Source organism: Stylophora pistillata, chromosome 13 (assembly GCF_964205215.1).
Source record: "Stylophora pistillata chromosome 13, jaStyPist1.2, whole genome shotgun sequence".
Classification (NCBI taxonomy): Eukaryota; Metazoa; Cnidaria; class Anthozoa; order Scleractinia; family Pocilloporidae; genus Stylophora; species Stylophora pistillata.
In genome coordinates this window covers 6,763,388-6,790,099 of record NC_142531.1, presented here as the reverse complement: position 1 = coordinate 6,790,099, position 26,712 = coordinate 6,763,388, and the positions used below count along the sequence as shown (strand labels likewise).

Genomic DNA, 26,712 nt, shown 5'->3' with positions numbered 1-26,712 from the left:
ATCAAGAAGGCGTTCTCCTCGAAAGGCTTCGCCGACTCAAGAATGAGAGATCAGGCTATCTTTCTACAGTTAGTGCTCGGAGGAACGAAATTGATGCGCTGTTATCTAGCGAGGAAAACGTTCATCTCGTAAAGGAAAAGTTGCCCGGCTTCCTAGCTGCTGTTGAAAGGTTTAAAGAAGCTCATCTAGCCTATTCGTCGAATCTTCAGGATGACGTTAGCGTAGCAAGATGTCAAGAGCAGTTAAATTCATAGTCTTCGCGGGCCGACCTCTTTTATCAAAGAACTCAACAGTGGATCAAAGGATCAGAGAAGCGTCTCAGGTTGAACTCTCAGGTCAATCCTGAAGATTCAGCGAGTCAGATCGGTTCTCGGGCCACAACTAAGTCCTCGTCAAAGAAATCACAACGTTCGAGTCACAGCGGTTCAATCAGGAGTAGTACGTCATCCTTAGCGTTCGCACGAGCAAAGAAAGCGGCGCGTATTGCTGAGCTCGAAGCGGAGGCGGCTGCACTAGAGAAACGACGATTGTTAGAGGAGCAAAGGTTACGTTTGCAGCAAGAACTGGAACGTCTTACACTTGAAACCGAACTCGCTAAGTCTAAAGCTAAAGGAAGAGTTTTATCTTCAGTTATGGAAGCTGTTCCGCGTCCATTTGTGCCGAATCCGATAAACGTAGAATCCAAGAAGGGTGGGGGAAAGGTTCAAGCACCTATTATCGGACTTGAAGCAAAGCAAGTTGGAGAAAATGGTCATTCATCAGTCGCTGTTGGTTGTTCTACTCTAAATCCCGAAGCAGCAGAATGGCATCAGCCTTCGCTAGGAATTAACAGGAATGAACGTGCTAACGAGTATGAATACTCTGGTGCGTCGACATCACCAAGTGAGAGGGCCTTGCACGAAATGCTAGGGCTGCATCACCGTCAAAACGCGCTGCAAAAACAGCAGAACAAAATCGTGGAAATGCTTGCGACTCAGCAGAAGAAAAGCAGTCTTCCCCAGCATAGGGTTCCTATCTTCGATGGTGATCCAATGGAGTATGGTGCCTTTGTGAGAGCGTTTGAAAACCTCATTGAGTCTAGAACCTCGAGTTGGTACTGTGAGGTTGTATTACCTTGAAGAGTTTACAAGTGGTGATGTTAAAGAACAAGTTCGATCGTGCCATCACCTTCCACCTGAAAGGGGTTATCAGGAAGCCCGATGGCTGATCGAAGGTTCCAGTTTTGTGAGGACTTGGAATTCTTAGGAATTTCTAGGAATTCTCAGCTGTACAAACTACCTTTAAGTTAAGAAGGGTGGAATTCTGAATTTGAAGCAAATTAAATAACCCTGAAATCCAAATAATTCCAAGAAATTCTCAATACCTTGAATGTGAAGGTTTTAAGACAAGGAGTAATTTTAGAGGCCTAAAACTTTAAGATTGGTTCAATAAAAGATATGCTAAACAAAGTGTACCAAGAGATGTATATACCTGTACATGTTTATCATGAAATCTATTATTTGAACTAAGTTGTAGTAAATCTTAACATGAATATGCATTTTTCATAAAGCAGTTACGTTAAGTGCAAATTTTCAGTTTAAATGCAATGTACTCATATCACAGATTTGCTTTCTAAACTCAAAGGCCACTTGGATTCCACAGTCATAAAAGTTTTTAATGTGATGCAAAATATGTCTCGTGTCCGGAGATGTGCCAAAATCATAAAACAAACATAACCATAAGCATGGGTCAACGCTTCGGAATGTGCACATGCATTCATTTGCAGGCAAGAATTCTAACGTACCATAATTGCTTCCTTCTCTTGTACAATTGTTTCTTCGTTATGAGACGCACTTGACTCTGTTGGCACCGCCGCTAGCTCAGTGGAAGCAAAAGACTGAGGAATCGAGATGGCAGTGTTGCAACGTGTCGCTGAACGCTTGTTACGATCCAACTTCGCCGATTTGGGCACTGGTACACTGTGATCATCTGGGTAGCTCTTATACTTCCTAAGGTGGTATCCATCTGTTCTAACAATGAGGGTAACACGTTTATAATCATGCACATTCGAAATTGTGATTGCCCTTCTGTTCTTTTTCACCTTTACCGTGAACACGACTCAGGTCAGGGTTTCGAGTCTTTGTTTCCTCGACAGCTTTCGGCCACAAATATTGCATTTGTAGCACGTTCGATTCGTCTCGATTATTTCTACGTAGAGTCAGAGTTCACATCATTATTTGGAGGATCTTCAGAACATGGATCTAAGGTAAAAACATCGTCTATCAGTCAAACCTTACGCGTTCTCTTATCACTGCAATCATTTAAGCCAGCGGATTCTCTTTACAAGCCAATATATCCACGTAATCTTACCCGTGATAGGAAACAAAGGAAATTCCATTTGGCGCTCATCTTTGAATGTACTTTTCATCCGTTGATCTAGCCTGCGAACAGGCTCCCGGCTTGGAGGAGCACAACGGCGCGAAGCAGGGGAAGGGGAGCCTGCACGCGTCTTGCTAAATCGCGTTTACCTCCCACAAGAACCCCGCAGAGAACTTATCTTGTTAACTGTCAAATGTCAACCAGTCAGCGCGCGCCGGAAGTCAAAATCCAAAACAGAAAACAAACAAACGAACAGGCTCCCGGCGAGCAAGCGCCATGTCTCACGGAGACATTTTTAACAGCAACTGTTTAATAATGACACTTTGAGTTTTTTCATCTGCAGTCGCGGTGATTGCAAGTATTGGCGTCCCTTAAAAAGAAACGAATAAATTAAACGTAATCAAAGTAAAGAATGACTACAGCGCCTTGGTCAGGAAATCAAGTAATGCAATCGAAAGACTCCAAAAATAACAGGCACGGCAACACAGACTTAAGCTTATCGGTGAATGACTATAGAACTTGATTTTCCTTGTTTACAAAAGGATGTGATCTGCGACAATTTCCCAAACACCTCACGGAAAGCAACATTTGCACCGAGTTTTTCCTCAGACCTGTGAACAATCACTGAACAAGTGAGTAACAATTTAGTTAGAAGTAAACCCAACAGGATTCGTTAGAAACATAATACCTTTATCCAGTCCACATCTCAACAGTATGGGACTCATCCACCACAACTGCGGCCAATTTTCTGTCAAGAGAAGAGCAGTTATCTTTCAAAAGGTCGAGGAATCGTTTCTCCATAACTGTCTCAGCCAAACCGAAATTTTGCGGCACTCAGCCGAAATTTTGCGGCACGCAACTCGTCTTCCGAGATATCCTCTGTGGAAGCCGCCGAGATACCAATACTTCCGGCCTCAGCAATTTGGTCTTCAGTGATGCTTTTCAAAGCACAAATAACCAACACAGTTTGCCGCTCTTCCCCTTCAATCGACACAGCAACAGCAAAGAGTTGGAAAATAAGACTTTTGCCGTATCCTGTCGGAAGAACCGCGAGCACATCATCTCTCTTTAGTAAATAGTCCACAGCATTACGCTGTTCGGGCTTCAACTGCAGCGTAAACTTCAAATTATTTGATAAATGGTCACAAGCCTCGCGAAGAACAGTATCCCTCCTTTCCGCCATTTTAATTTTTTTGTCTCTACCGGAACTGAAAACTAAGACTGCGTCATGAAAAATTAAAATCAACCAATCAGCGCTTTGCGTCCAAATTTTGGACGCAGACATTCAATATTCTGAGACTTGCGTGCAGGCTCCCCTTCCTGTGTCCTCACGAACGGGGAGCCTGTTCGCAGGCTACAGTTGATCGCTCATGCGTCAAGTTATTTCTTTTCTCGACTGTTTTGCTTAATGACATCTCTAAAGATGGGTTTTACAGTTGTTCAATGGGAAAACGAGAATAGTGTGAGTGTTGCTATGAAAAGCAAGTCGTTGGCGCCGTGTAGTTAAAAGAAGGGACAACGTACAAATTATCAACTGGCCGCTACAAGGGTCGAGCGGCCATTTATAAAGCTATGGATTCTGAAAGTTTGTGGTGAGTACAAATTGTGATATTTGGTACGTGATTAAACCTGACAATCGAATCGGTCAATTGCATGCCACAGTTTCTTTAGCTTACGCTTTACAATGAAATAAATCTATCAGTGAGCTAAAGGTTTCGGGATTATTTTGGTGACGTTTGGCAAGCTGTGAGCCCAGCAGAAAGAGACAAACAGCTGCTTAGTCTGCAGTTTGGGATAACTTCATTGAACTAATTATTACAGTTACAACAAGAATTTAATTAAAAAAATCAATTATTTAACTGTAATTAAGCCCTTCTCTCCTAAGAGTGTTCAGTCAAAATTGAGAAGAAATCTCTGAATTTCAACTTGCAGAATCTACAGAAACAAACAGCAGAGCATGAAGATGCTGCTTGACAGCTTACATTTGAATTTTAACACACAAGAGTTTTATCCAAAGAAGTTACAACCACATTAACTTAAGTCAACTAAGAATTAAATTAAGATACAAGCCTGACTCAGGGAGGAAAGGATAAAATATTTGTATCATCATCCCAAATGAAATGATTCCTTAAAGACTATTTTTTGCCTGATAGTTATTAGTATTTATTGCACTAAACATAACCCAAGCTATTGCATTTCATGAGAAAGAATCAACAGATTTTATTCACAATATGTGTCAAACCAAATTTACTGATTCACTAGAACTATTTTAAATGAAAAGCTATAATTGAGGATAACTTTTGGAAAGTTTTTAAGAAAAGAAGAAGAAATTTCATCCTAATATTACTACATGTTGATGTTAATATAATATACAACAGCAAAATAATAATTAACATGTGAACCTGAGTTATAATAATAATAATATTAATGATATATAGCTTATATAGCGCAATGATTCTCAAAGATCCAGTGGCACTTTACAATGATAGTGAAAGAAAAATTTAGTCAATTAATGATTAAAGTGAAATAAAAGAATAGTGAAAAATCAATGAAAGCAAAATCTACAACTGCCTAAATAAATGGGTTTTAAGTTTAGACTTAAAAGTTGTCAAAAGGTCCACTTCTCAAATATCATCCAGCAAGGCGTTCCACAGAGTAGCAGCTCCATGAGAGAACGCTCTATATTCATATGTTTTAAGATTGCATTTCGGTATCATTAAGAGATTTTTCTTTGAAGATCTTAGGTTTCTATTAGGAATGTACGGTCTTAACAGTTCACTAAGATACAGAGGACACTTTAAAATGAGAAGAAGTATCTTAAAATCAATATGGGCAGACACAGGCAGCCAATGGAGGCTTCTAAGTATAGGTGTAATGTGATCATATCTGCTAGTGGCTGTGACCAGGCGGGCAGCTGAATTTTGTACATGTTGTAATCTATTAATTTATGACTGCTGTAGGCCAGATAGAAGAACGTTACAATAATCCAACTTTGACGAAATAATGGCATGAATAAGTATTTCACACTGACGGTGCATGTAAATAAATTTCATTGACAACTTGAATTTTTAGTTGGAAGTTAATGCATGTGTATATTTGATATTAGTTGCCTTGAAGTTTTCCTAAAGTTCCTAGTAATTCTTAAACGTTGCTAGAAATTCCTAAAAATTCCTAGGAATTTCCAGCAAGTTTTTAGATTCACAGTATTTCAGGGAAGTCATTGGTGCTCTGAGTTGGAATTCCTGAGAATTTGTAGGAATATTCCATGGAATTCTCAGGAATTCCTTGAAATTCCAAGTCCTGTTGGCTATAAACATGGAGTTTTTGGGAATCTCTAGGTTTTTTGAGAAATTTCTAGGTTTTTTTGGAAATTCCAAGATCCAGTTTGCAAGGGAAGTAAACTTTAAGTATACTGCCATTCATTCATAATATCTTGAATACATTCTAAGTATACTTAAAGTATACTTTAAGTATACTGTACTGGTCAGTTTTCCACGTTTGCAAGCGTGACCTGCAACTCACTGAAATCATCCCCAACACCTGGGAGATCCTTGCGTCAGACCGGAATGCCTGGCGTCGGGGTGTGAAGGACGGGGCTCACAGGGCTGAGATGAAGGCCAGGGCCGAGGCGACTATCAAGAGGGGGACGAGAAAGAAACGTCAAAGATCAGATCAAGAGGCCACCAATTACATCTGTTCCAGCTGCAACAAAGATTGCCACTCAAGAATCGGGCTTTTGAGCCACTCAAGAGCCCACCAACACTGATGCGCTGACCATCGCCTCTCCGAGACGAGGATGCCACCATATGCTTGAAGTGCACTGCAAAATTCTCAGTACCTTTCAAGTATACTTCAAGTATACTTTAGGGTGTTCCAATTTCAGGTGGAAACAAGTATATTACAAGTCTACTGAAAGTATACTTTGTGTATCTTTTTTGCAGTACACTTTGATTACAGAAGTAGTATACTAAAAGTGTACTTAATTTCGGTAAGGGTCATGTTATCGTTGTTTTTGGTTATCCTTTAGTCCTTCAGGAGTATCTACTCATTGAAAAAATGTTTATTCACTCTGAGTGAGTGATGATGTAATCATGATATCAATTCTTGATTTTTTTGCTTTATTCAAATATTTCTTCAGCAAGTCAGTCAAAAAGTTAATGACCATTGATCATTCTTTTCAGGAGAAATGAACATTTAAAATACATATATCTTAGCTCCTTTTAACTATTTGTGGCCTCTCCAAATACTGAATTTTCCTGTGCCTAAAATCACACAGCAAATACCTGTCAATATTCTTGACAATTGCAGTCATGCCTGTGAAAGTGATAACAGGTTGACCCTATATACATTCAGCACAATGCTATTTGAAAGCAGTGAAATCAATTTCTAGAAGTAGTAGCTGATTATGCTCAGAAGGTATATCAGCTGTGGTTTGTTTGTCACTTTTTGGTTCTTAATTACCACATTTAACGTCATCTGTGATCTATTACTAAACCGACGCACAGGGACAAAATTTTTGCTGTGAGGAATGCAGACAGAAGTTGGTTACAGTTTACTCATAATATGTCAATTGGTACACTGTAACCACCTTGACTGAAACAAAACACCATAGCGCATTGAAAATTTTACCCGGAAAATTGTATCTCCACTGGATTTCCTGATATGAATCAAGGCATCCTTTGTTCTAAAAAGTTGTTTGTGCCCCAAACAAAAGGATGCAATCTAGATGACAGGAGCTCATCACTCTCTTTTAAACTATGGCAATGATAAGGATAACTTTAGTGCTTTTTTAGTCAAGTCCATTTACAAAATGAAATTGATTGTGACATTTCATGCCTTCTTTCAGACTGCTGAACAAGACTCAGGGAATCTCTGACAAATCTCCCTTCATGATTCAATGAAGACACTTAATCAATAAATCAAATTACTACATGTGCACCCCTTGCATCTAACGAGCAGAAAAATTTGACTGCTGACCTCAGGGCATATTTGGTTGGTAAGCTAATCATTGGTTATCTGCCTCTCACTTTTGAACAATTAAATTGGTTATATTTTTCACACACGAGAAAAAAAACTATAAGAAAGTTAATTTTTTGTGCCCAAGAAATTCCTATTGTCTCAGTCTTGTTATATTAAAGATTGATTCATTAATTATCATTGTGGTTGCATATCTTTAAGATTCAGTTTAGAAGTTCTCGAGTTTTTCACTGCTATCATTTAAATTTTTTCTCTACCTATAACAACCTTTTCCTTAATTTTCTGATTTATTCCTTCCTCGTCCAAAGCCAGCTTTCCAATATCTGTGGGGCTGTTCAACTTCATGGCCCATTCGACTAGTAATATTTCCTGAAAAAATAACAGTGCAGTATGTGTCAGCAAACATCACAGTGCAATTTGATATTGTCAGGCCTACTTTGGGACCTTTTGAAAGTCGGCTTAAATCGCCTCATGTTGGCTTAGGCTGCCTTTAGTTGCCTTTGGTAATGCAATGATATAAAGGTTCCACCCTTTTAAATTGACCCCATTCACTCCACTCCAATCAAAAGGAGCAAAGGAGGAAGGGTGGCCAATACAACTCAATAACCTTTATTTAACGTGGTCAAATGTTCTTAGCTAATTAGCAACTTTACAGACACACCACAAAAAATAAACAGATAAGCTAGAAATAATAATAGGTGCACTGGATTCTAGATTAAGCAGTCCAGTATTGGTCTCTAGCAGGGATCATTGCATTGTGGTCTTAGGCAAGACACTTAACTGTCTGAGTGCTTCGACCTTCAACTCTTCCAATTGTAAAATAATATAGAAATAATATTTGGTGAACTGTATTCTAGATTAGGCAGTCCAGTTTTGGTCCCTAGCAGGGATCATTGCATTTTGTTCTTTGTGACTTAACTGTCAAAGTGCTTCAACTTTGAACTCTTCCAGATGTAAATATGGGTACTGGTTGGGAGAGGGGAGAAGGACCCCACAATGAATTACGAGTTAATATGAAGTTAGCAATTAATGGCTTCCATATGCATGGAAACCCATGCTATAATAGTCATACACCTGTCTAGCCCCTGTGTTAGGATGAGAAATTCATACAAAAGGTTGATGTATATGTCCATATAGAGATTGAGGTTCTATAAAAGATACACGATCCTCAACTTCCAACATCATATTGTACCAAACTTTGAACTCTGTAACTCAATAAACACACAAAACGCATAAACCTTGATCTACCTTAAGATTTTGAGAGTCTTTTTTTACATTTCATCTTCATCTCGAGTTCCATGATTAAAATACACGTGTGAGCCCCAACTTAATGATCTTCTATACTGAAGAAACTTTTAAACAACAAACACGTCTGCGAAGTAAATATTTTATCACATGACCTAGTTTTGTCCCGTGACTAAAGTATACCCGTGAACATTGTGCACGTGCCTTCACAAACTACACTACTTGTCAACAATATCAAGAGATTTGGAGGAACTGTGAGCGACTGCTTTAATGAAATTACACCACTCACGTTCTTTTCCCTCATGGAGTAGATTGTAATTCTGACCTGCAATCTTTCCAATCCCCCCTTGAGAAACAATTAATAGCCCGCCCAATGTCTATTGACTGGCTACCTGCTTGTATAGGAGGTCGGCTAGAAAGACACTAAAAAGGGGAAATGCTGCCATATAACAGATAGTATGGACAAACTTGATGGGAGAGCTTGAATTTTCGCAGTCTGAGTTGAGAGAAGGGAAGCCCATGAGGTCTCCAGGTATAACAATAATTCGTGTGAGCTAAATGAGCTATGAGGATAATTATTTTAGATCAGTTCAAGTGGTTGTATGGTTATTTTCTTCATTTCGATTAGCCTAAAGGTAATGAGTGCTGTTTAACCTCTAATACTGCCACCAGCTCAAACAAAACTTATTTAATTTTTCTAAGGTTAAATGCTGCGGGGTGGAAACAACTAAATGCTTGGAAGACTTGGAAGGTCCTGGTGATCCAATAAACGGTAGTAAAATGATCTTCTGAAAAATTCGATTCTTGATATAATAACTAGGACGTCAAAATTTTTCCCAAGCCAGGAAAAGTAATTGGAGAGACTGGAAAAGAAGTCTTTGCACAAATTATGGCGGATGCTTGCCCCTCTATATGAAATTCGGATTGATTAACCTTCTCCTAGGGTTTTCCCCAAACAAGTGGAAAGCCATACTAAAGAGCTCTAAGCTGGGTACAAGATCAAGTTCTTTTCTCAAATGTCTCTGAGAGTAAATCCTTCAGATAACTAGGAAGTAAAAAGATTACTTACTTGGAAAGTTAGTCTTGGGGAATTCTTTCGGATGGCGTTCTATAAAATCTAATATGCCGTTTTTGTCTCCCATCCAATCTATTGTTAGGTTAAGTGCTTTGCTCATTGACAGTCCCTCTTGCATTTCTTGTATTGCCCTGTCTTGCTTTCCCATTTTGTCATGCAAGATAGCCAACGCAGTCTTTATCCAGACTTTCCATCTGTGAATTCCTTCTATTTCTCGGTTTGCAACTTGTTGTGCCTTTGTAAGTAAGTCCATTGCCCCTTTAAAGTGGTGCCTTTTCATGTGACACATGCCAAAGTTCTTTAAAGTCAAAATAACTTCTTTGCTACCTCCTGCTCCGAGTTCCTCAAGCATTTCCACGGCTTTTTGATAATACTCAAGAGATTTGTCTGAGTACTGTCCAGTTTTCCCCTCCAGATAAAAATAACTATCTGCAATGGCCTTTAAAGTTTCAGCAGTCATGAAGTGTGTGCCAAGGCAATCCTGAAAGATTATCAAAGCCTTCCTGAGCTGTTGTTCAGATTTCTCGGGCTTTTTACTGCGCTTTGCGATGATTCCTGAGAGATAGAGAGTTGCTGCTGTCTCTGGATGCATTTTCCCCAGTCTCTCGTAGGAGACCTTTAAAGCCATTTCAGTCTCTTCTTCCCTCTTTTCATTTTTGCTTGGATCTTTTTTATCCGAAAAGAATCGAGCATAACTGTTGTGAAAGTAGACTTCAGATAATGGATATGTTTGGAATACGGCAGCATTCTCTAAAATAATTTTTTCTGCTTCATCCATTACCTCCTTGTACCTCTCTTCTTTTCCTTTTTTCCTGTACTCATGTCCAAGAAGACACAAAAGATCCACGGTATGCACAGGTTGGATGCAAGAGTGAAAAGTTTTCAGTAACCTCTCAAGAATGTTAGTGAAAGACTGTGGAAGAAGGCACCTTTCTAAATACATCCACTTCTGTGGAAAACTGTCTAAAAAGGGTTCACAGCCGTTCACGATCTCTGGATCTTGTTCTTCTCTACCTTGAGCGTAAATTTGAAGAAAGTATTCAAAATTGTAACTGTCCTGTTGAAATGATACAAGGGAATCTTTACAAGTGTTCTTACTCCAGTAAATATCAGCATTCCTCGCAAGGCGCAACATGAAATGTATACAAGCCAGTGTTTTTCCCATTGCCAAGAGGTGGTCACGCTTATCTTGACCAATCTTCTTTGCATATGACTGAATGAGCGGATGCATCTGATATCTACGAGAATAGGGCTTCTCCACAAGAGATCTGTTTCTTAGGGAGCGCAGGATGGAGATGGGCAAAGTGCCGGAGATCGAACATTCTGCCTTCATCACAGCTTGGACAGCATCTAGATCAAAAGGACCTTGGAACAAAGATATCAGTACAAAAACCTCTTGCTCTGGTTTCTTCAAAAGGTCAAACGAAGTCTTGATTGCCTTTTCTACAGACTTTTCGTCGTCTTCTAGGACAGCCAATGGTTCCTTTTCAAGGCTTTCTATGAGCGTTTCTTCTGAATAGTCTGAAAGCAAGGATCCAACGATGCAAAGTGCTAAAGGAACACGACCACATAGATTTTTGGCGATGTAATCTACCCTGGAAAGATTCTGTGGAGTATCTTCATATACTTGCAGTCTAGATATAAGAAGATTTTTCGCCTGTTCGGTGGACAAAGGGTCCAATCTGACTTCGCGGGACAGCAAATCGGAATCCTCAAATGTTTTCCTTGCAGTTATGACAAATGTTACCCTTTGCCTTGATATCCTTCTAACGTCAGATAAGATGCTTATAAACGATGCTCGATCATTCGACTCAAGGACGCCATCAGCATTGTCGAGAACAAACGTGACAATGTTTTGAACCCCTTTGCTCCAGTCTTTCAGCCACTGCCCCGGATTCTCTGGTACTTGAGTGCTGATTGTACCACACGAGTTGATCATTTCCACGGCCACTTCATTGAAATTTGTCTTTGTTAGTAAACTACAAAACAGCACAGTTCTTTCCTTCTCTAATTTTGCTAACTCATGAGCCACTCGTTTAGCCACAGTTGTCTTTCCGAATCCTGGTCCACCAGTGATCAGGACAACAGGGACTCCACTCTGAACCATATCTCTGACTTGCTTTATTTCTTGGTCACGGCCAAATATACTCTCTTCTGATATTTTGTCCGGTAAACAGCTGTCGGGGCTGAAAATCGTCGTGTCAATCTTTTCTCGTTCCTGCATCTCTTTCCATATCCCAGCTTGTTCTTTTAAACGCTGTTGCGTGTCGTGATCAATGGGATTGTTCTTTAGCGCCTCCATTTTCTCTACGTGTCTCTTCCGTTGAACATACATCTCAATTGTTTCTAAAGAAGATACTATCTCTTTCCACTTGTCCTCGAATTCAGCGTTTGGAATTCCGCTAGAGACGCTGTGACACAGCTCATTTCGGAAATACTTGATGCAAGCAATGTTTGCCGCGAGGCTATTATCATCTTCTGCAGGCTTATTGTGCCATCCGGTTGAAGGCGGCGTAAGGTGGCAAACTTCACGAAGCAAGAGATATAAAAGTGTAATGTCGAACTTTTCGGAGTCCGGTTGATCACCTGAGGCAGGAAACAACATTTTCCACTGGTTTTGAAATATTACACCTTTGGACTTCAGTTTTTTAAGCTTTGCCTTATTGTTGTTTAATACGACTTGTAATTTATCTGGTTGGTAGACAGAATGTAATAAACTGCGCAGAACGTGTGTTCCTACATCAACCAGCAGTCGTATCAGCTTCGTGCCGTTCGTTTTTTCCTCTGATACATCGTACACAGAAGAGCCAGACGAGACAGAAGAAGGGGCTGTGCTAGCCATTATCTTTGCTGTTTAAAGCTCTTTAAAAGCAAATTCGTTTAGAGAAGGACAGAACGTTAGCTTGTCTTCAGATAACCACGAATTGCGATTTCTGAGCGAAATTTATAACCAGTTAACAGGAAAATTTCTCAATTCTGGGAAAGACTCGACGAATTTATAAGAGGTCAACAGGGAAATTTCCCAATTCTAGGAATTCTAGGAAAGATTCGATGACGAATTTATAATCAGGCAATGAGTCACACTGAGTAAACAAATAAGAGAAAATAAGTCACGTTTTTCGATGAATTGTGAGTTTCTTGTTCCGATTCGTAAAATGAAGGGATTATTTCTACTGTATACTTTTTTGTAGTTTTCTCGCGCGCACCAGTCTATTTTGTCCTCTTCAAGTTGAAATAAAACTTAGAGGTCATATGTTAAATGCTTATCGCGACTGAGTTAGGTTGAGCTGGACGGGAAAATATTTGGCTCTCGTATATGACGCATGGACTTTGCTGCGCTCGGTCCGTACGTGATGACCTCGAGCCAAATATTTCCCGTCTAGCCCTCCCACTAAATCGATAGGTGCATATTATTGACAATTGTGATTTCTCAATTATGTAAAGAACATAAGACACATTTTTGGACTATTGATAACAAATCATTGCGGATTTTTTCGGAAACTTGACTGATGAAATAAAGTTAGAATGATGGATGTCCTGAAATGATATGTATCGATTCCTTTCTGGAATTTACTGCTTGCGTACAATGATGTGCGATGCTATCCAGTTATGGCGTGTTAGCTCCACGTCACACTTTGGTTAGCCTGCGTGCGGTCTCCTATTTCCTTTGTTGCATGCGGAAAAGAATCTAGAGTTTGAACTATACCTGTACTCAAAGTCATGATTCCTGAGCGCCTTTATAATAATTTTTTAAAATGATGATGAAGGAGGCGCCTCCATAGAAACGAAAAGATTTACAATACGACCCATGACGTAACACCATATTATTTTGGGATTTCGAGGGGAATACATGTTTTCCAGAATATGTCGATCGTAAGCATTCTTAGAATCCAGTACGTTTCCGAGAAATGTTGCAAGTTAGGAAGATACGGAGGTCTCGTAACATAGGTCGACAATTTACCACTTCCCATAGGGCTTTTGAGGGCCGTTCTTACAATACTGTGCTTGTAGTATTTTACAATGAATGGAGGCAAATCTAACAAATGCCCCCAATTTCGAGTAAACAGGCCAGACCACATCACAGTAATCTCGTGAGTGGGTTTTTTAACGTCTCCTGTCTAACCACATCAACTAATTAATAGATGAACGAGACAGGACCTTCGGTTTATTCGTCCTTATTCGAGAATACAAGAATGTCTATCTATTTCTTGATATTATAGAAAGGTAGCACATTCTCCTCAGTTATTTTAAGGCCTTAAGTGTTGGTCCGGCCGGGTCTCGAACCCTCGACCTTCCGCTCAACCAATTGAGCTAACCGGGAGGCGATATAACTGGAGTTGTAACTCTCGAATAACTCAAGGTTCACGATCTAAGGCAGGATCATGACACATTGAGAGTCTCGTATCAATCTTTAATGACTTAAGCAAGTAAATAACCCATGCTCTAGTTTGTAAATGGTTATCAAAAATGAACGATACAAACAAAACATCTATTGCGCGATGGTGTTGTATTTTTGATTACTTTTGAGTCATTTTTCGCCAAGAACCTGTTATTGGCAATAATCACGAAAGCCTGCTTAAGTCTCCTAATACTCCAAATAAACTAGACATTATATCTATTCGTGGTGAAAATGTTATTCAGTCTATTCACCCCATACAATACCTAGTATAGTACCTCTAAGCCATTTAGCCGCGGTCACCGTAAATACTAAACCTCATGTGCATGACGTTACTCATCAAATCAAAATTATAAGTAAAAATTCATACCCTCCTCTGAAAGATATTTGAAATGCAAAAAGTTTTAAAAATCTCCTGGAGAGAAGAAAACGTCTATCAAGCATAAACAGGTAACGCAGATGTGATTTTCAAGTCACTGGTTGGTCTCCCGAGAAAAATTTAAGCAGCTCGGCGAGTTTGCTTGTGACATTGTCAAAAAAAGTGGCAATCTTTGGTATATTGCCTTGGAAAGGAGTCAATCCAAATTAATCTTGTGAGTAATCACTTTTACATAACAGAGATGTTAATTTTCTCTAAACCGCCGGCTATCGACAAGAACACAACTGATCTGAACAGAGATCAATTCCCTTACTTATCAGAGGTTACGTTTGCTAAATACCCCTCCAACTTGGAGATGTCAAGGAGCTGGCGTTTTTCAAAGAGAACGATAATTCTGAGATTTCTAAGGAAAGTTCAAAGATGGAATAGTGCGTTGACCTCAGGTTTGCTATTTTTCTGATGATACCTTTAAGGATGCACCGCTCTCAATTGCTGTCATTAATGGTTACGATTTTACAGAAGCTCAACCATGGGACTTCAAAATTCTTAGAAACAGTTAATGATGAGTTTGCTCCAGTTTTCCGAGAAAGCTGACACTATACTTTGCATAATTATGTCTCTCCTAACAGTTTAGCTGTTACGCACGGTTGGAGATTCAACATCTTTAATAATAATGTTATTCTCGTTCTACTTGTAATATTGTCTCTTTCAGTAAGATAATGAAGTAAAATATTCATTTATCAAGTGCGGTATTTACTGACCATGAAAAGGAGTTCCTAGAGATACGTGTTTCACAATAACTTCCTGCTGTTTTCCTCGGAAACTTGACGGAGTAAAGGCAAATTGTCATGACGACAAATTCTTAGAAACTACACCATTAATAAAGAACACGTTGCCTCGAATATCATGCGGGCCAATATGATGTAAAACTCAAAGTGAAAACCATTAATTAACGTTCACTGAGAAACCAGTGAAGATACCTCAAAGGAAAAGTTACCTCAAAAGAAAAGGAAAACAGTCATGACAAGTAAAGGATAATATGTCGGTAGAATTTCGATCGTCCTCAATATTAAAACCTTTGTTATCCAAATATAAAACATTTACGTTGTAATAAACTGCTCAATATTTAAAGAGTCCATCGTCATCTCTTTTTGCTTTTCTAGGAAAATGCAAATGAATGCGGTTAAAATGCTTCACGGGAATCGTAAAGAGGTTTTTGTGGAAAGTTCTTGCTAATCAAATGCAAGATTAACGTCTGCATTGTTTTCAAGAGTCAATAACTTTCTTTAATTTAAAGCAGTCGCGCTGATCGACAAAGTATCCTCACGATGTGGCTTAAGTATTTCATAAAACGTAGTTTATTTGTTTGACCGTTCATACTATGAATACTGAACGAAGCCATTTCAGACTGTGACTCGATCATAAAGTTCCGATTTTGTACACTTTATAAAATATTTAGTGACTAAAAGCTAGAATTTACATGATATCTTGAAACTCGATCCAATTTACGACCATTTCTTTAAAAATATTAAACGTTTTTAGTGTAGGATATTTATCTTAATTTTGAAATTGATGAGATGTGAAATTAGTTAGTCGAAATGAACAGGTCAGTTTTACCCAAATAGGAGAGAGTCATAAATCTCACATCGTGGAAATGTTACGTAATCAATATTCATTGTTTACGTTTATGCAACTAATGAGGTCGTCCGCTGACACGCAGTTTGACACAAAATCTCAACCTCTCTATCCAAAGTCTATTACAGACCTTGAAAAGGGCATTTTGTCATTTCTCACTGAACGCTAATATAGAATCTTAAAACGAATTCAGTCTAATACTCAGAGATCGCCATTTATGCTCAACTGCAGTTAAACTTCAATTGTAGTTCAACTCTTAGAAGAAAACCATCACGGCCAGGGATCTCTATCTGTCAAGCACCGGGTCTGATTAGAACACAGCTGAGCTCTGGATGACGGTCAAGGAATTCTTTGATCTCTTTTTGGTTCGATAGCTGAGTTATTGCTTGGTTTAGTCGTTCGTTCAATTCAAATGCTTTCCTCACAATTTCTTTTGCTTCTTCTACTTTTCCAATGCAATCATGAAGAAGAGCCTACCGAGTTTCAGTCAGAATCTTCCACCTGTGATCCTCTTCTAGGCCAGTGTCAGCGACTTTTTTTGCTTTCGTAGGGATATTGATGGCTTCTTCAAAGTTTCCTTTCCTTTCGAAACAACGTGTATACTGTCTTCGGGTCGTTATACTCTCCGCGTGACGGGCGCGGGCGACCCTCAAAGCAGGAACGGTGGAACGGTGGAACGGTGGAATGGCGGAATGGCGGAAAACGACCCCAATCCTAAAATCTGGAAAATGACCCCAAATCCTAAAACCTGGAACGGCAGAAAATGACCCAAATCCTAAAACCAGGAACGGCGGAAAATGACCCTGAATCCTAAAACCAGGAACGGCGGAAAATGACCCTGAATGCTAAAACCAGGAACGGCGGAAAATGACCCCAAATCCTAAAACCAGGAACGGCGGAAAATGACCCCAAATCCTAAAACCAGGAAAGGCGGAAAAAGACCCTGAATCCTAAAACCAGGAACGGCGGAAAATGACCCCAAATCCTAAAACCAGGAACGGCGGAAAATGACCCCAAATCCTAAAACCAGGAACGGCGGAAAGTGACCCTGAATCCTTAAACACAGAACGGCGGAAAATGAACTCAAATCCTAAAACACGGAGCGGATGACAGGGCATGTTGCAGAAATTTTGTACAAGGACACTCAAGCGCTTGGCTCATTCATTCCCACAACGATAACGTGCGTGACCAAACTTAGATTGGCGTGAGAGGAAGAGAGGTTTGCAGGGGGTCACGTGCGTGGGAAGTTCTCATGGCGCGAGAAAGCAAAAGAAAGTTAACAGAATGAAGTCGTCGAGAAGAATTTGAAGAATTCGCGACCAGGTGTCCAAAACATCACCATCCTACTATGAAATTTACGGCTTACATATCAGCGGAAGAAAAAAAACTTTCTGCACAGAAAAGAGGCTATTTCATTAGTTCGTCTAATTAGCATAGTGAGAATAGATCCTGTCAGTACAACCTCGTTAACTCGAACCCGGTGAACTCGAAACCCCCCTTACTCGCACTTACTCGAACAAAACCCAATTTCCCTTGGATTTGACCCCATTTTTTCCAGTCATTTGTTAGCGGCAACTCCTAAAAGACGGAACCGGGTTGGGAAATTACCGTAAAGCCTAAAAGGCAGGTCAAGGGATCAAGAGAGCCAAATAAAAATCAAGTGTACCCACACTAATTTCCCCTTAGGAGGATAACTTCCGCGGATATTAAGTCAATACCAGAAAAAATTATCATTTCTCGTAGTAATGTGTAATATCATGCTGTGGATGTTCGGTTTGTTTCTCATTCATTGCCTAACAATCAATTCCCAATAAATCAATCGAGGCGTTGTATACGTACGATTTTCACCTTTAATTAACTGCACATTCTAAATCATTATGCCTTTGTAAATTCAGTTAATCTTAGAGAAAACTAAGAAGAGGACAAGCGATACAATATCTGAACTTCTTTGGTCTGAATTATCACTTAATCGTCCGTTAACTAATTTATCGGCTTTCTTTTGTCTTCTCACGCCATGAGAAATTCCCACGCGCATGACAATTGACCCCATGCAAAGCTCTCTTGCTCTCACGCTAGTCTAAGTTTGGTCACGCGCGTTATCGTCGTAGGAATGAATGAGCCAAGCGCTTGACTGTCTATGTACAAAATTAGTGCAACATGCCCTGTCATCCGTTCCGTGTTTTAGGATTTTGGGTCATTTTCCAACGTTCCGGGTCTTAGGATTTGGGGTCATTTTCCGCCGTTCCTGGTTTTAGGATTTGAGGTCATTTTCCACCGTTCCAGGTATTGGGATTTGGGGTCATTTTCCGCCATTCCGCCATTCCACCGTTCCTGCTTTTAGGGTCGCCCTCGTGTGACGACCCACACCAAGATTCTCCATCCTAGTCATTGCAGCTCCGTAATGTTCTAAGCATTTGTCAGTTGCGGCGGGATTTTCGTCAGGGAGACTACGTCTGGAATAGAAGTCTTCAACGTATTTATGACGTCAAGTTGAGCATTGAGTCATGAAATGATTCCCGAGGCAATCTTGGAAAAGGTCCATTACTTCCTGGAGTAGATCCATACCGTTCTCATGCCAACCATAGAATGGCAAGCCGTAGTGCAGGATAATGATAACGAAGCTCCATAATTAATGTCTCAGTTGGTAAAGTTAAGATACAATCTTCTCAGAATCATCATCTAGTCCTTTCAGAATAATGTAAGGAGATTCCGTCCAACAATTGTTGATGCTTACTAGTGGAATGATATCCCTATTATCGATAAGGGAGAATCTTAAGAGAAAACTACTGATGATTCAGAAGTAATTTTCATGTAGTACTTTTCTCAGTATCAATTACTGTCTTACGCTGAGCTTGAACGATCTATTTATTGGTGTGATTTCTCTTTTTCTCACTATAATTAGTCATGCTCTGTTTTAAACTTTAAACTGTTAGAGTGATCAGCATCTAATTTCGATAATTAAAAGAATTGTGGTGATACAAAATTCTTAGAAACTCGAGCTATGGTGGAAGCAAATTCTGAGAAATGTTTTTAATTCAGCCGGACGTATCAGGCTACCAAGGATATCGTCTGAATACGTCCCCGCACGAGATCATGGAAGACATAATATGGCTCATAGTGAGACATACAAGGTTTAGAGTGCAGCCCATTAGTTAATTTTGATTTCTAACAAACAAACGTGGATACCTCAAAGTTCTTGGCCAGAAAAATGCCATGCCAAATAGTGCATGTACAGCAATCAGCCGTGTGGATTTAATTTGCATGAGACATTTTTTATTTCGGTAGATTGGCTGCGACTTCTCACACGTTAAGTCCAAGGCCAGATAAGAATGAAGGGTGAACACGATCAAGACTCTATTTGATTTATAAAAAAAAAAGAAAAAAAAAATTGCCAATTTCTGAGAGTAGAAGGCATTTGAAAATGTAAACAGCTCGTGTATTTGATCATGAAAACATTTTGAGTTTAAGACGTTGATAAGACTCAACAGAATAAAAAGAAAAAACGGCCTGATAAATTTGATCAAGAAACCGACAGCACGGGGGGTAATTTTTTACATCGTAATTTGTAAGCGTACTAATCAAATTTACATATTGAGGAGACATATGTAGAGAATCCATTCCTTTTCTTAACATCCATCATATGTAGAAGAACATAACAGTTATCGATTCCTTGGCATTCCTTTTCTTAACATCCATCATATGTAGAAGAACATAACAGTTATCGATTCCTTTCCTGTCAGCGACTGTTTGCTCCACTTACTCTTCCAACCTGGGATGTGGGAGGGATAGGTGCTCCTCAAATGGACGATGAGTCTCTCACTTATAGGCTCCAAAAGTTCGACTGATCAAATAAGAGAAATTAACTTTTTTAAATGAAAATGTTCGTCTATAAAAAAGGTATTCAATACCTTAACGTCAGGTTTGTGGCGGAGTACTTAAAAATTGCGCAACTCTCTCTCCGTATCCTTTTTATGCTTCCGTATACCAGCATGATTTACTAAAAATAATCTGATCCCGCAAAAATTTTCTTGAAAAAATGAGAGAATATTTGGAAAAGATTAGAAGCTTTGGGAGCTTGTCTAATTTCTTGGACGGATAGGAAACATAATACCTTCGATGTGTTTATCCGTCGGGTCCTTATGGGCCTCTTAAAAAGAAATCTAGCCAAAGACCTTGGCCTTTCGTAAAATTGTTATTGAGAATCTTGACAGCAGTTCTTCTTTTTCCCTCTCATCTTTTTCCTTTCTTCTTTTCTCCTCCTGAAAGTTGAAAACACCGCGGTCGATATCAGTAATTACTCCAGCGCAGGAGGACTCGCCTGCTTCAAATCAGTTCAATGTGCTCAACAGTAATAAAGATTCCTTTTCGAGTTATCGAAGGAAAGATTATTTTGTAAATATCCTCAAGGAAAACAAAAACTGGTTCGACTTAGTGAGGTTTGCGATATCGAGGATACATATCTTATTGGACGTTTTGTTTAGTGTGTGGTATCGCTGAGAATTTTTACGAGTTGTGCCGTAGGGCTCGTCAAAAAACAAATAACGAGTAAAGCCTTGGAAAGGAGTAAATTCAAATTAATCTTGTGAGTAATCACTTTTACATAAAAGTGATGTTATTTTTCTCCTGGGTCTAAACTATCGACAAGAACACAACAGATGTCAATTCCCTTACTTATCAGAGGTTACATTTGCTAAATACCCCTCCAACTTGAAGATGTAAAGGGGCTGGCGTTTTTCAAAGTGAACGATAATTCTGGGGCTTCTAAGGAAATTTCAAAGATGGAATAGTGCGTTGACTTCAGCTTTGCAATTTTTCTGATGAGAGCTTTATAGATGCACCGCTCTCAATTGCTATCATTAATGGTCACGATTTTTTAAGAGCTCAACTACAGGGCTTCAAAATTCTTGGAAACAGTTAATGATGAGTTTGTTCCAGTTTTCCGAGAAAGCCGACACTATACTTTGCATAATTATGTCTCTCATAACAGTTCAGCTGTTACGCACGGTTGGAGATTGAAGATGAATTTTTAAAAGTCTAATCTTCAGACGATTCACTTCACGTCTTTAATAATAATGTTATTTTCGTTCTACTCGTAATTTTGTCTCTATCATTTAGATAATGAAGTAAAATATTCATTTATCAAGTGCGGTATTTACTGATATAAAGGGGTTCTGAGAGATTCGTGATTCACAATAAAGTCCTGCGGTTTTTCTCGGAAACTTGACGGAGTAGATGACAAATTCTTAGAAACTACACCATAAATAAAGTATCAGGTTGCCTTGAAGATGGCGCAGGCTAATGTGATGTAATGCTCGAAGTGCAAACCATCATCAAACGTTAGCTGAGAAACCAGGGAAGATACCTCAAAGGAAAAGAAAAACAGTCATGACAAGTTAAAGTGTATATGACACGAAATTTTTTTTTTCGTTGATAGCTAGTTCCATGTGTATAATAAACGGTTTGAGAGTTTAAAATGAATGAAACAATTTTTTTGGTCGATTTTTAGCGCCCGAAACACGCTAAATTTATGTGTAAAATTGCTCCCGGAGACTGGGCCGAGAATTGGGACTCGTGACGTCAGGTTGTTTGATCCTATGATTGGCAAGGTCAACAACTTTCAGTGTTTTCCTTGTAACACGCTGTGATTACTCGCTCAATTCTATCGTTTCACGCTTCGAAATGTCCAGCGATTCCGAGAGTATTGAGTCGTCTGACTCTATAGAAAGTATGGATTGTGGAATAAGCGACAGTTCTGAAGAGGAATGGGGAGTTATCACTGGTGTGATAGCTCCATATCAAGATGAGCCGCTCGCGGACGAGAACGACGAAGAAACTGGCGTTTCGAGCGAACAAACCGATGTTGATGGACTTACCCCGTCAACTCTGGAGGCTAGATACGAGAGAACTGTAGACGTAGACTCCTGGTTAGTAAAACTGGTCCTTTAAAATTCCTTGTATATATACTTATAGCAAATCTTTGTTAGACAACAATTCATTTTTGCTGTCTTCTTCAGGTGTCGCTGCAAGCAATGTAATACCGGGACGTTAGTTGGTTCCCTGGAGTTTCGATGTTGCAGAGAGGTAACAAATTCATCTGCAAAGATGGTTTTTGATGGTTCCATTGAACGGATAAAATGCATCACACAACACGAGGACTACGATGCGATTAGGAACCGCGCAGTTCTTCTCCAAGTGGCTCCCTTGTTGAGAACCAGGATGGTGGGACTTACCGTCGCCGAGGTGGAGTCAGAAAACGAGTCAGTACATTTTTAGTAAAAACATAAATAAAAACATACAATGTGTAAACTAGCATAATCACTTTGCTGGGCATAAAACATTAAGCTTCAGATAAATCAGGGTAAATTAAGGCACCTCAAGCTATAAAAGTTGACCAAGTTAAGTTAGATTTTGCATTTACTTGGACTTTTATCTGATGCACTGACCTAAGATAAAACAGGAACTAATAAGATTGCTTGTAAAGTAGCTTGTAGGAAAATGTAAGCTTGAGAAATGCCCTGCAGTTCATTATCAATTCCTAAACATAAATATTTTTTATTTGAATGTGTGTGTCATGGGGAGGTGAAAGGCAGGGTCCTGTAGTAATGTAGAGCATTCTTACACACCTTCCTATATAATTTTCATTGTGCTTTTACTCTAGGTTCATTAGAGCTGTTGCATACCGATGGACCACAAGGTGGCTTTGTGGCTACATGGGCTGGGATAACAGAAGACCACTACCAGCCTGTGTTTACCATAATATCAGAACTAAATACCAGTCACAAAAATTAATACCAGAGGTTTTGCTGCTGCTCATGACAGAGACTAGCATAGTACACGTAATCAAACCTATGACATGATTGTTCTACACTGATTGTCTCGGTAAACAACAATTTTCAAATTGATTTTCATGGGTGGTTGTTTCTTGTTCTATTGTTTGGTAATGTATGGACTGTGAACCAGAAACAGCTTAGGTTCTACATGCACACTAGTTTGACTAAATTTAAAATTTCAACTTGTTGTAGGTACAGTGCAAATATTGTAAGTCGATGAGTACAGTGCAATGCAGGCATGGAAAATTTGAAGTAAGAAGGAAAATTGTACCACGCAGAAAACCTTCCTGTGACAAAAGTTTGGTCACTTTATTTTTTGCAACGGCTTTTGTGACTTCGCAATGGTTTTTGTCATATTGAGCAATTGTAAGGTCGTCTTGAAGTGGGTTGACTGCTGCTTGAGGTATTGTCACTGATAGACATCTGTAGTTTCGCCTGCTCTGCTTCTGTAAAATAAATAAATTTATTTAATTATGTTAGTGCATTTTTAGTTTGTTTGTTTAGCATCCTTTTACTATGGAAAAAACATGTAGAAGATATCCTCCGTGGAGACAATCACATTGTGCATTACCATGATGGCAAACTTGTTCCCAAGGTCTATCTTTTCCCCAGTTCTAGTGGGTGGGAAGAAGATAGACCCTGAGGACAAGGTTGCATGACAGTTGGTACGTAGAACATAATGTCATATTTGAACATTGCGCTTCATGAGCTTTGAAGAGTCAAAGCAAACTAACCTGGTGGAAATAGTGACGTTTTCTTCGTTGCCTTTCTTGCCTGGTAAAACTTTACTGCATCCTCTTTATTTACTCTGTCTGGGAACTGCTGGTTGAGGGGTTCTGGTACCCTTGCTGCATACTTCTCATCTACTTTCTTCATTTCTGCCTTTGGCAAGGTGAAGAGAAGATTCTTCAGTGTGTCAACATACCCTGAAAAGATCACAGCCCAATTCATATAAAATGTCGACGTCATTTGAAAAACGTGCAACAGTGTTTTATCAGATATAAGGAAACAAGGTGAAGCAGAGTCCTTTACACAAGATGCTGGTCAATAGTACTTATCATGGTAAAAAGAGTGATCTGACTCTTAACAAAAGAGCATAACATTTCCTACACTTAGTTCAGTGTAGCCACTGTACTTTTAAAATCATAATGGTCAATAATTACCATAGCTAGGTGGAGATGCCACCTCTCTAACAACCTCTTCTCCCAGTTTAAATTTTGGATAAGTCACCCGAATGTATTCTTTTCCATCGCTTGATGTTTGGGTTTCTCTTCTGAGGTTTTCATTAAAATGCAAGCTTGCCAGTATGTGCCTAGAAAATTTTACTTTAGATGAGCGAACACATGAAAATCTGAAAATGAGATTGTGTATGATAATGGTTGGAACACAAGGGAAAGAACCAAGGAAAGGAATTAAGGGGATGGGAATGTGATAAATGATAACAAATACTGTTTTGTGTAGTTGCATACATTGTAGACATGTTGCATGATGTCTGGTCAATAGATCATGTGTAACATTTAGCAGTCACATACCCATTCATTTTCAAAAATGACAGTTTTGAGCTAAAAGTGGAATACAAAACACTACTTTGGCCATAAAACTTCCAGGAATACTACATCTGCAGAGTGTAAAAGGAAAAGGATAAAATATTGTTTGCAACATATTTAGGTGGGAGTCACTGTAATACAACATATACATAGCTACAAAAAGAACCTAACCAATTACTTTCTATAATAACAAACAAACAAGATGGAATAAATTATCCAGTACTAGTGAGAGTGAGTAGCACTAGGAACACTTGAATCAAGTTCAATATGGATACTATTCTTTCGCCATTATACAAAGCTATAAGAAAGCATAAATAGGTTTTGTTTAGCACTCACACTTTTGAGCTCTCTTATCTCCTTTTTCTGTTCCTTTACTATTCTCCTTAGACGTATAGTTTGCTTCTTCTGACTTTTTAATTTGGATTTATATACACAATCTACACAAGAGCTGCCTTGCAATGGTGTTACGTTGGGGGATGGTGTTGTATTGACTGGCGTAGCACAGGTATTGTTGGTGGAGGTCAAGGCAACTGGAGAAGTGAAAGGAGTGATAACAGAAACAGTAGCAGTTGAGGTATTGGTGCTGCCAGAACTTTCATCAGTTGGGCTCATGCACACATCTGTTGCGATGTTGAACGGATTCTCTTCATTTGTATCATCATCATGATCATCTACAAGGTTACTCATTGATTCTTCCCTGGCCTCATCAACCTTCTTTTTCTTCGCCTCTGACTCATGAAAGTCTGCAAAGGCATCACGCCTTAACTGCAGCAAAAACATAAAATATCCTGGTTGATAAAATATATCGAGCACAAGACACCCTTGCTTTTGCTAAGATTATGTGTAGGATTCGAAACGATCACAAAGCTTGTATAAATCAATACTCAAAACTCCAGTGAACATGTTGATGATTCACTAAGGTATAGGTTTTAGCAGTTCAGTTTGCTTTCAGCACGGCAAAACCGCAATTAGACACGGACATTTTACACATAAATGCTTTTAAAAGAATAGGTTATTTACATCAGAAAAACTTACACATGTTAATGTTTATGATCGGAGATCACGAGAAAACGCTTACCTGTCGCCTTTTGCGATCTGTCAGAACTTCAGGACCTTCTGGTAGAACTGCATGTCTTGTTGGAACAGAGCCCTTGATAAGAACTTTGTTCCGTTTTATCTGCGTCATACCGTCCAGCGAAAATGCCAAGCTGCCCTCGTAACAACTTTGCTCAAAGTGAGCCGAACACAACGAGGCATGTTTGGCAACAGGTTCGCCGAAATCAACTCGGTGCCGCTGCACGAATTTCACCCATTGGGCTCTCACTGTTGGATTTACAGGAAACTGGTGCATCGAAATACCTGGTGTGTAGCTGGTATTCGTACAGCTTCTATTGTTGGGCGCCCCAGCCACACAATAACGTCCACCTTTCCGTACTGGCCTATTCTTTTCCGCCATAGACCACTTTCATAAATGGCTGCCGGATTAATATTCTTTTGTTTAAACTTAAATTTTCCCGAGTGGCCTCGCTTGAGATAATGTATTCTTGTGAATTTTGTACTGGAGAACGAGGCCACCCTGTCAGCCATTTATGAAAGTGGTCTACTGAGTCAAACAACCTGACGTCACAGGTAAAGTTCACGTGACCTTTTGGCCGCGCGTTCGAGGGGACAAATTTCAAGCCAACTTAGCGCGTAGTTTAAACGAAAACTATGTATTTATAATTATTTTCAACGATTTTTAACTCTCGAACCGTTTGTTATATATATCGAACTAGCAGAAAACAAAAAAAAGAATTTCATGTCATATACACTTTAAGGATATGTAGAATTTCGATCGTCTTCGATATCAAAACGTTTGTTATCCAAGTATCACGTACTTCAACCTTTTACACTGCGATAAACTGCCAAAGATTTAAAGAGTCCCTCATCATCTCTTCCGCTTTTCTAGGAAAATGTAAATGAATGCAGATAATCTGCTTGGCGGGAATCGTAAAGGGCTTTTTGTGGGAAGTTTTGGCTCATTACTCCATGCAAGATAAACGTTCGCATTGTTTTTTACAGTCAATATAAACTTTCTTTATTTCAAGCAGTCACGCTGATCGACAAATATTCTCACGACGTGGCCCAAGTAAACCATAGTTAATAGAGGGGATACGAATAAACCGAAGTGGTTTATTTGTTAGACCGTTCATACTAGGAATACTGAACGATGCCATTTCAGATTGTTACTCGATCATAAAGTTTAGATTTTGCACAAACAAAAATACTTA

The 26,712-nt window shown here is 39.3% G+C and overlaps 3 protein-coding genes and 2 long non-coding RNA genes across 12 annotated transcripts; 2 read left to right on the top strand and 3 right to left on the bottom strand.

The window, feature by feature from the left end:
* Nucleotides 1–1,475: 1,475 nt before the first annotated feature.
* Nucleotides 1,476–3,346, bottom strand: LOC148717422 (uncharacterized). The gene is made up of 2 exons (XR_015994766.1): nucleotides 2,350–3,346; nucleotides 1,476–2,240 (listed from the first exon to the last, which is right to left on the bottom strand). It is a non-coding gene; the product is annotated as an uncharacterized LOC148717422 (long non-coding RNA).
* A 467-nt stretch (nucleotides 3,347–3,813) lies between these two features.
* LOC111344811 (uncharacterized) lies at nucleotides 3,814–7,341 on the top strand. Its single transcript, XR_002696194.2, has 3 exons — nucleotides 3,814–3,950; nucleotides 4,291–6,346; nucleotides 7,205–7,341. It is a non-coding gene; the product is annotated as an uncharacterized LOC111344811 (long non-coding RNA).
* Nucleotides 6,460–12,664, bottom strand: LOC148717421 (uncharacterized). The gene is made up of 2 exons (XM_088743476.1): nucleotides 9,650–12,664; nucleotides 6,460–7,704 (listed from the first exon to the last, which is right to left on the bottom strand). Exons 1-2 carry the CDS (start codon nucleotides 12,495–12,497, stop codon nucleotides 7,610–7,612), a joined length of 2,943 nt encoding a protein of 980 aa, XP_088599602.1. The 5' UTR covers nucleotides 12,498–12,664; the 3' UTR covers nucleotides 6,460–7,609.
* Nucleotides 12,665–21,464: 8,800 nt separating this feature from the next.
* Nucleotides 21,465–23,374, top strand: LOC148717420 (uncharacterized). The gene is made up of 3 exons (XM_088742786.1): nucleotides 21,465–21,989; nucleotides 22,080–22,322; nucleotides 22,724–23,374. The coding sequence occupies exons 1-3, from the start codon at nucleotides 21,745–21,747 to the stop codon at nucleotides 22,920–22,922; spliced, it is 687 nt and encodes a 228-aa protein (XP_088598912.1). The 5' UTR covers nucleotides 21,465–21,744; the 3' UTR covers nucleotides 22,923–23,374.
* LOC148717419 (THAP domain-containing protein 2-like) lies at nucleotides 23,180–26,023 on the bottom strand. Of its 8 annotated transcripts, none has more exons than XM_088742784.1 (4): nucleotides 24,428–24,753; nucleotides 24,059–24,207; nucleotides 23,630–23,821; nucleotides 23,180–23,341 (listed from the first exon to the last, which is right to left on the bottom strand). In XM_088742784.1, the coding sequence occupies exons 1-4, from the start codon at nucleotides 24,433–24,435 to the stop codon at nucleotides 23,247–23,249; spliced, it is 444 nt and encodes a 147-aa protein (XP_088598910.1). In that variant the 5' UTR covers nucleotides 24,436–24,753; the 3' UTR covers nucleotides 23,180–23,246. The 8 variants fall into 8 exon arrangements, 5 of the variants coding, with proteins under 5 accessions (XP_088598910.1, XP_088598909.1, XP_088598911.1 ...); XR_015994529.1 differs by lacking the exons at nucleotides 23,180–23,341; nucleotides 24,428–24,753 and adding exons at nucleotides 24,779–25,207; nucleotides 25,521–26,023 and having other exon boundaries at nucleotides 23,684–23,821; XR_015994530.1 differs by lacking the exon at nucleotides 23,180–23,341 and adding exons at nucleotides 24,779–25,207; nucleotides 25,521–26,023 and having other exon boundaries at nucleotides 23,685–24,207; nucleotides 24,428–24,513.
* Nucleotides 26,024–26,712: the final 689 nt, after the last annotated feature.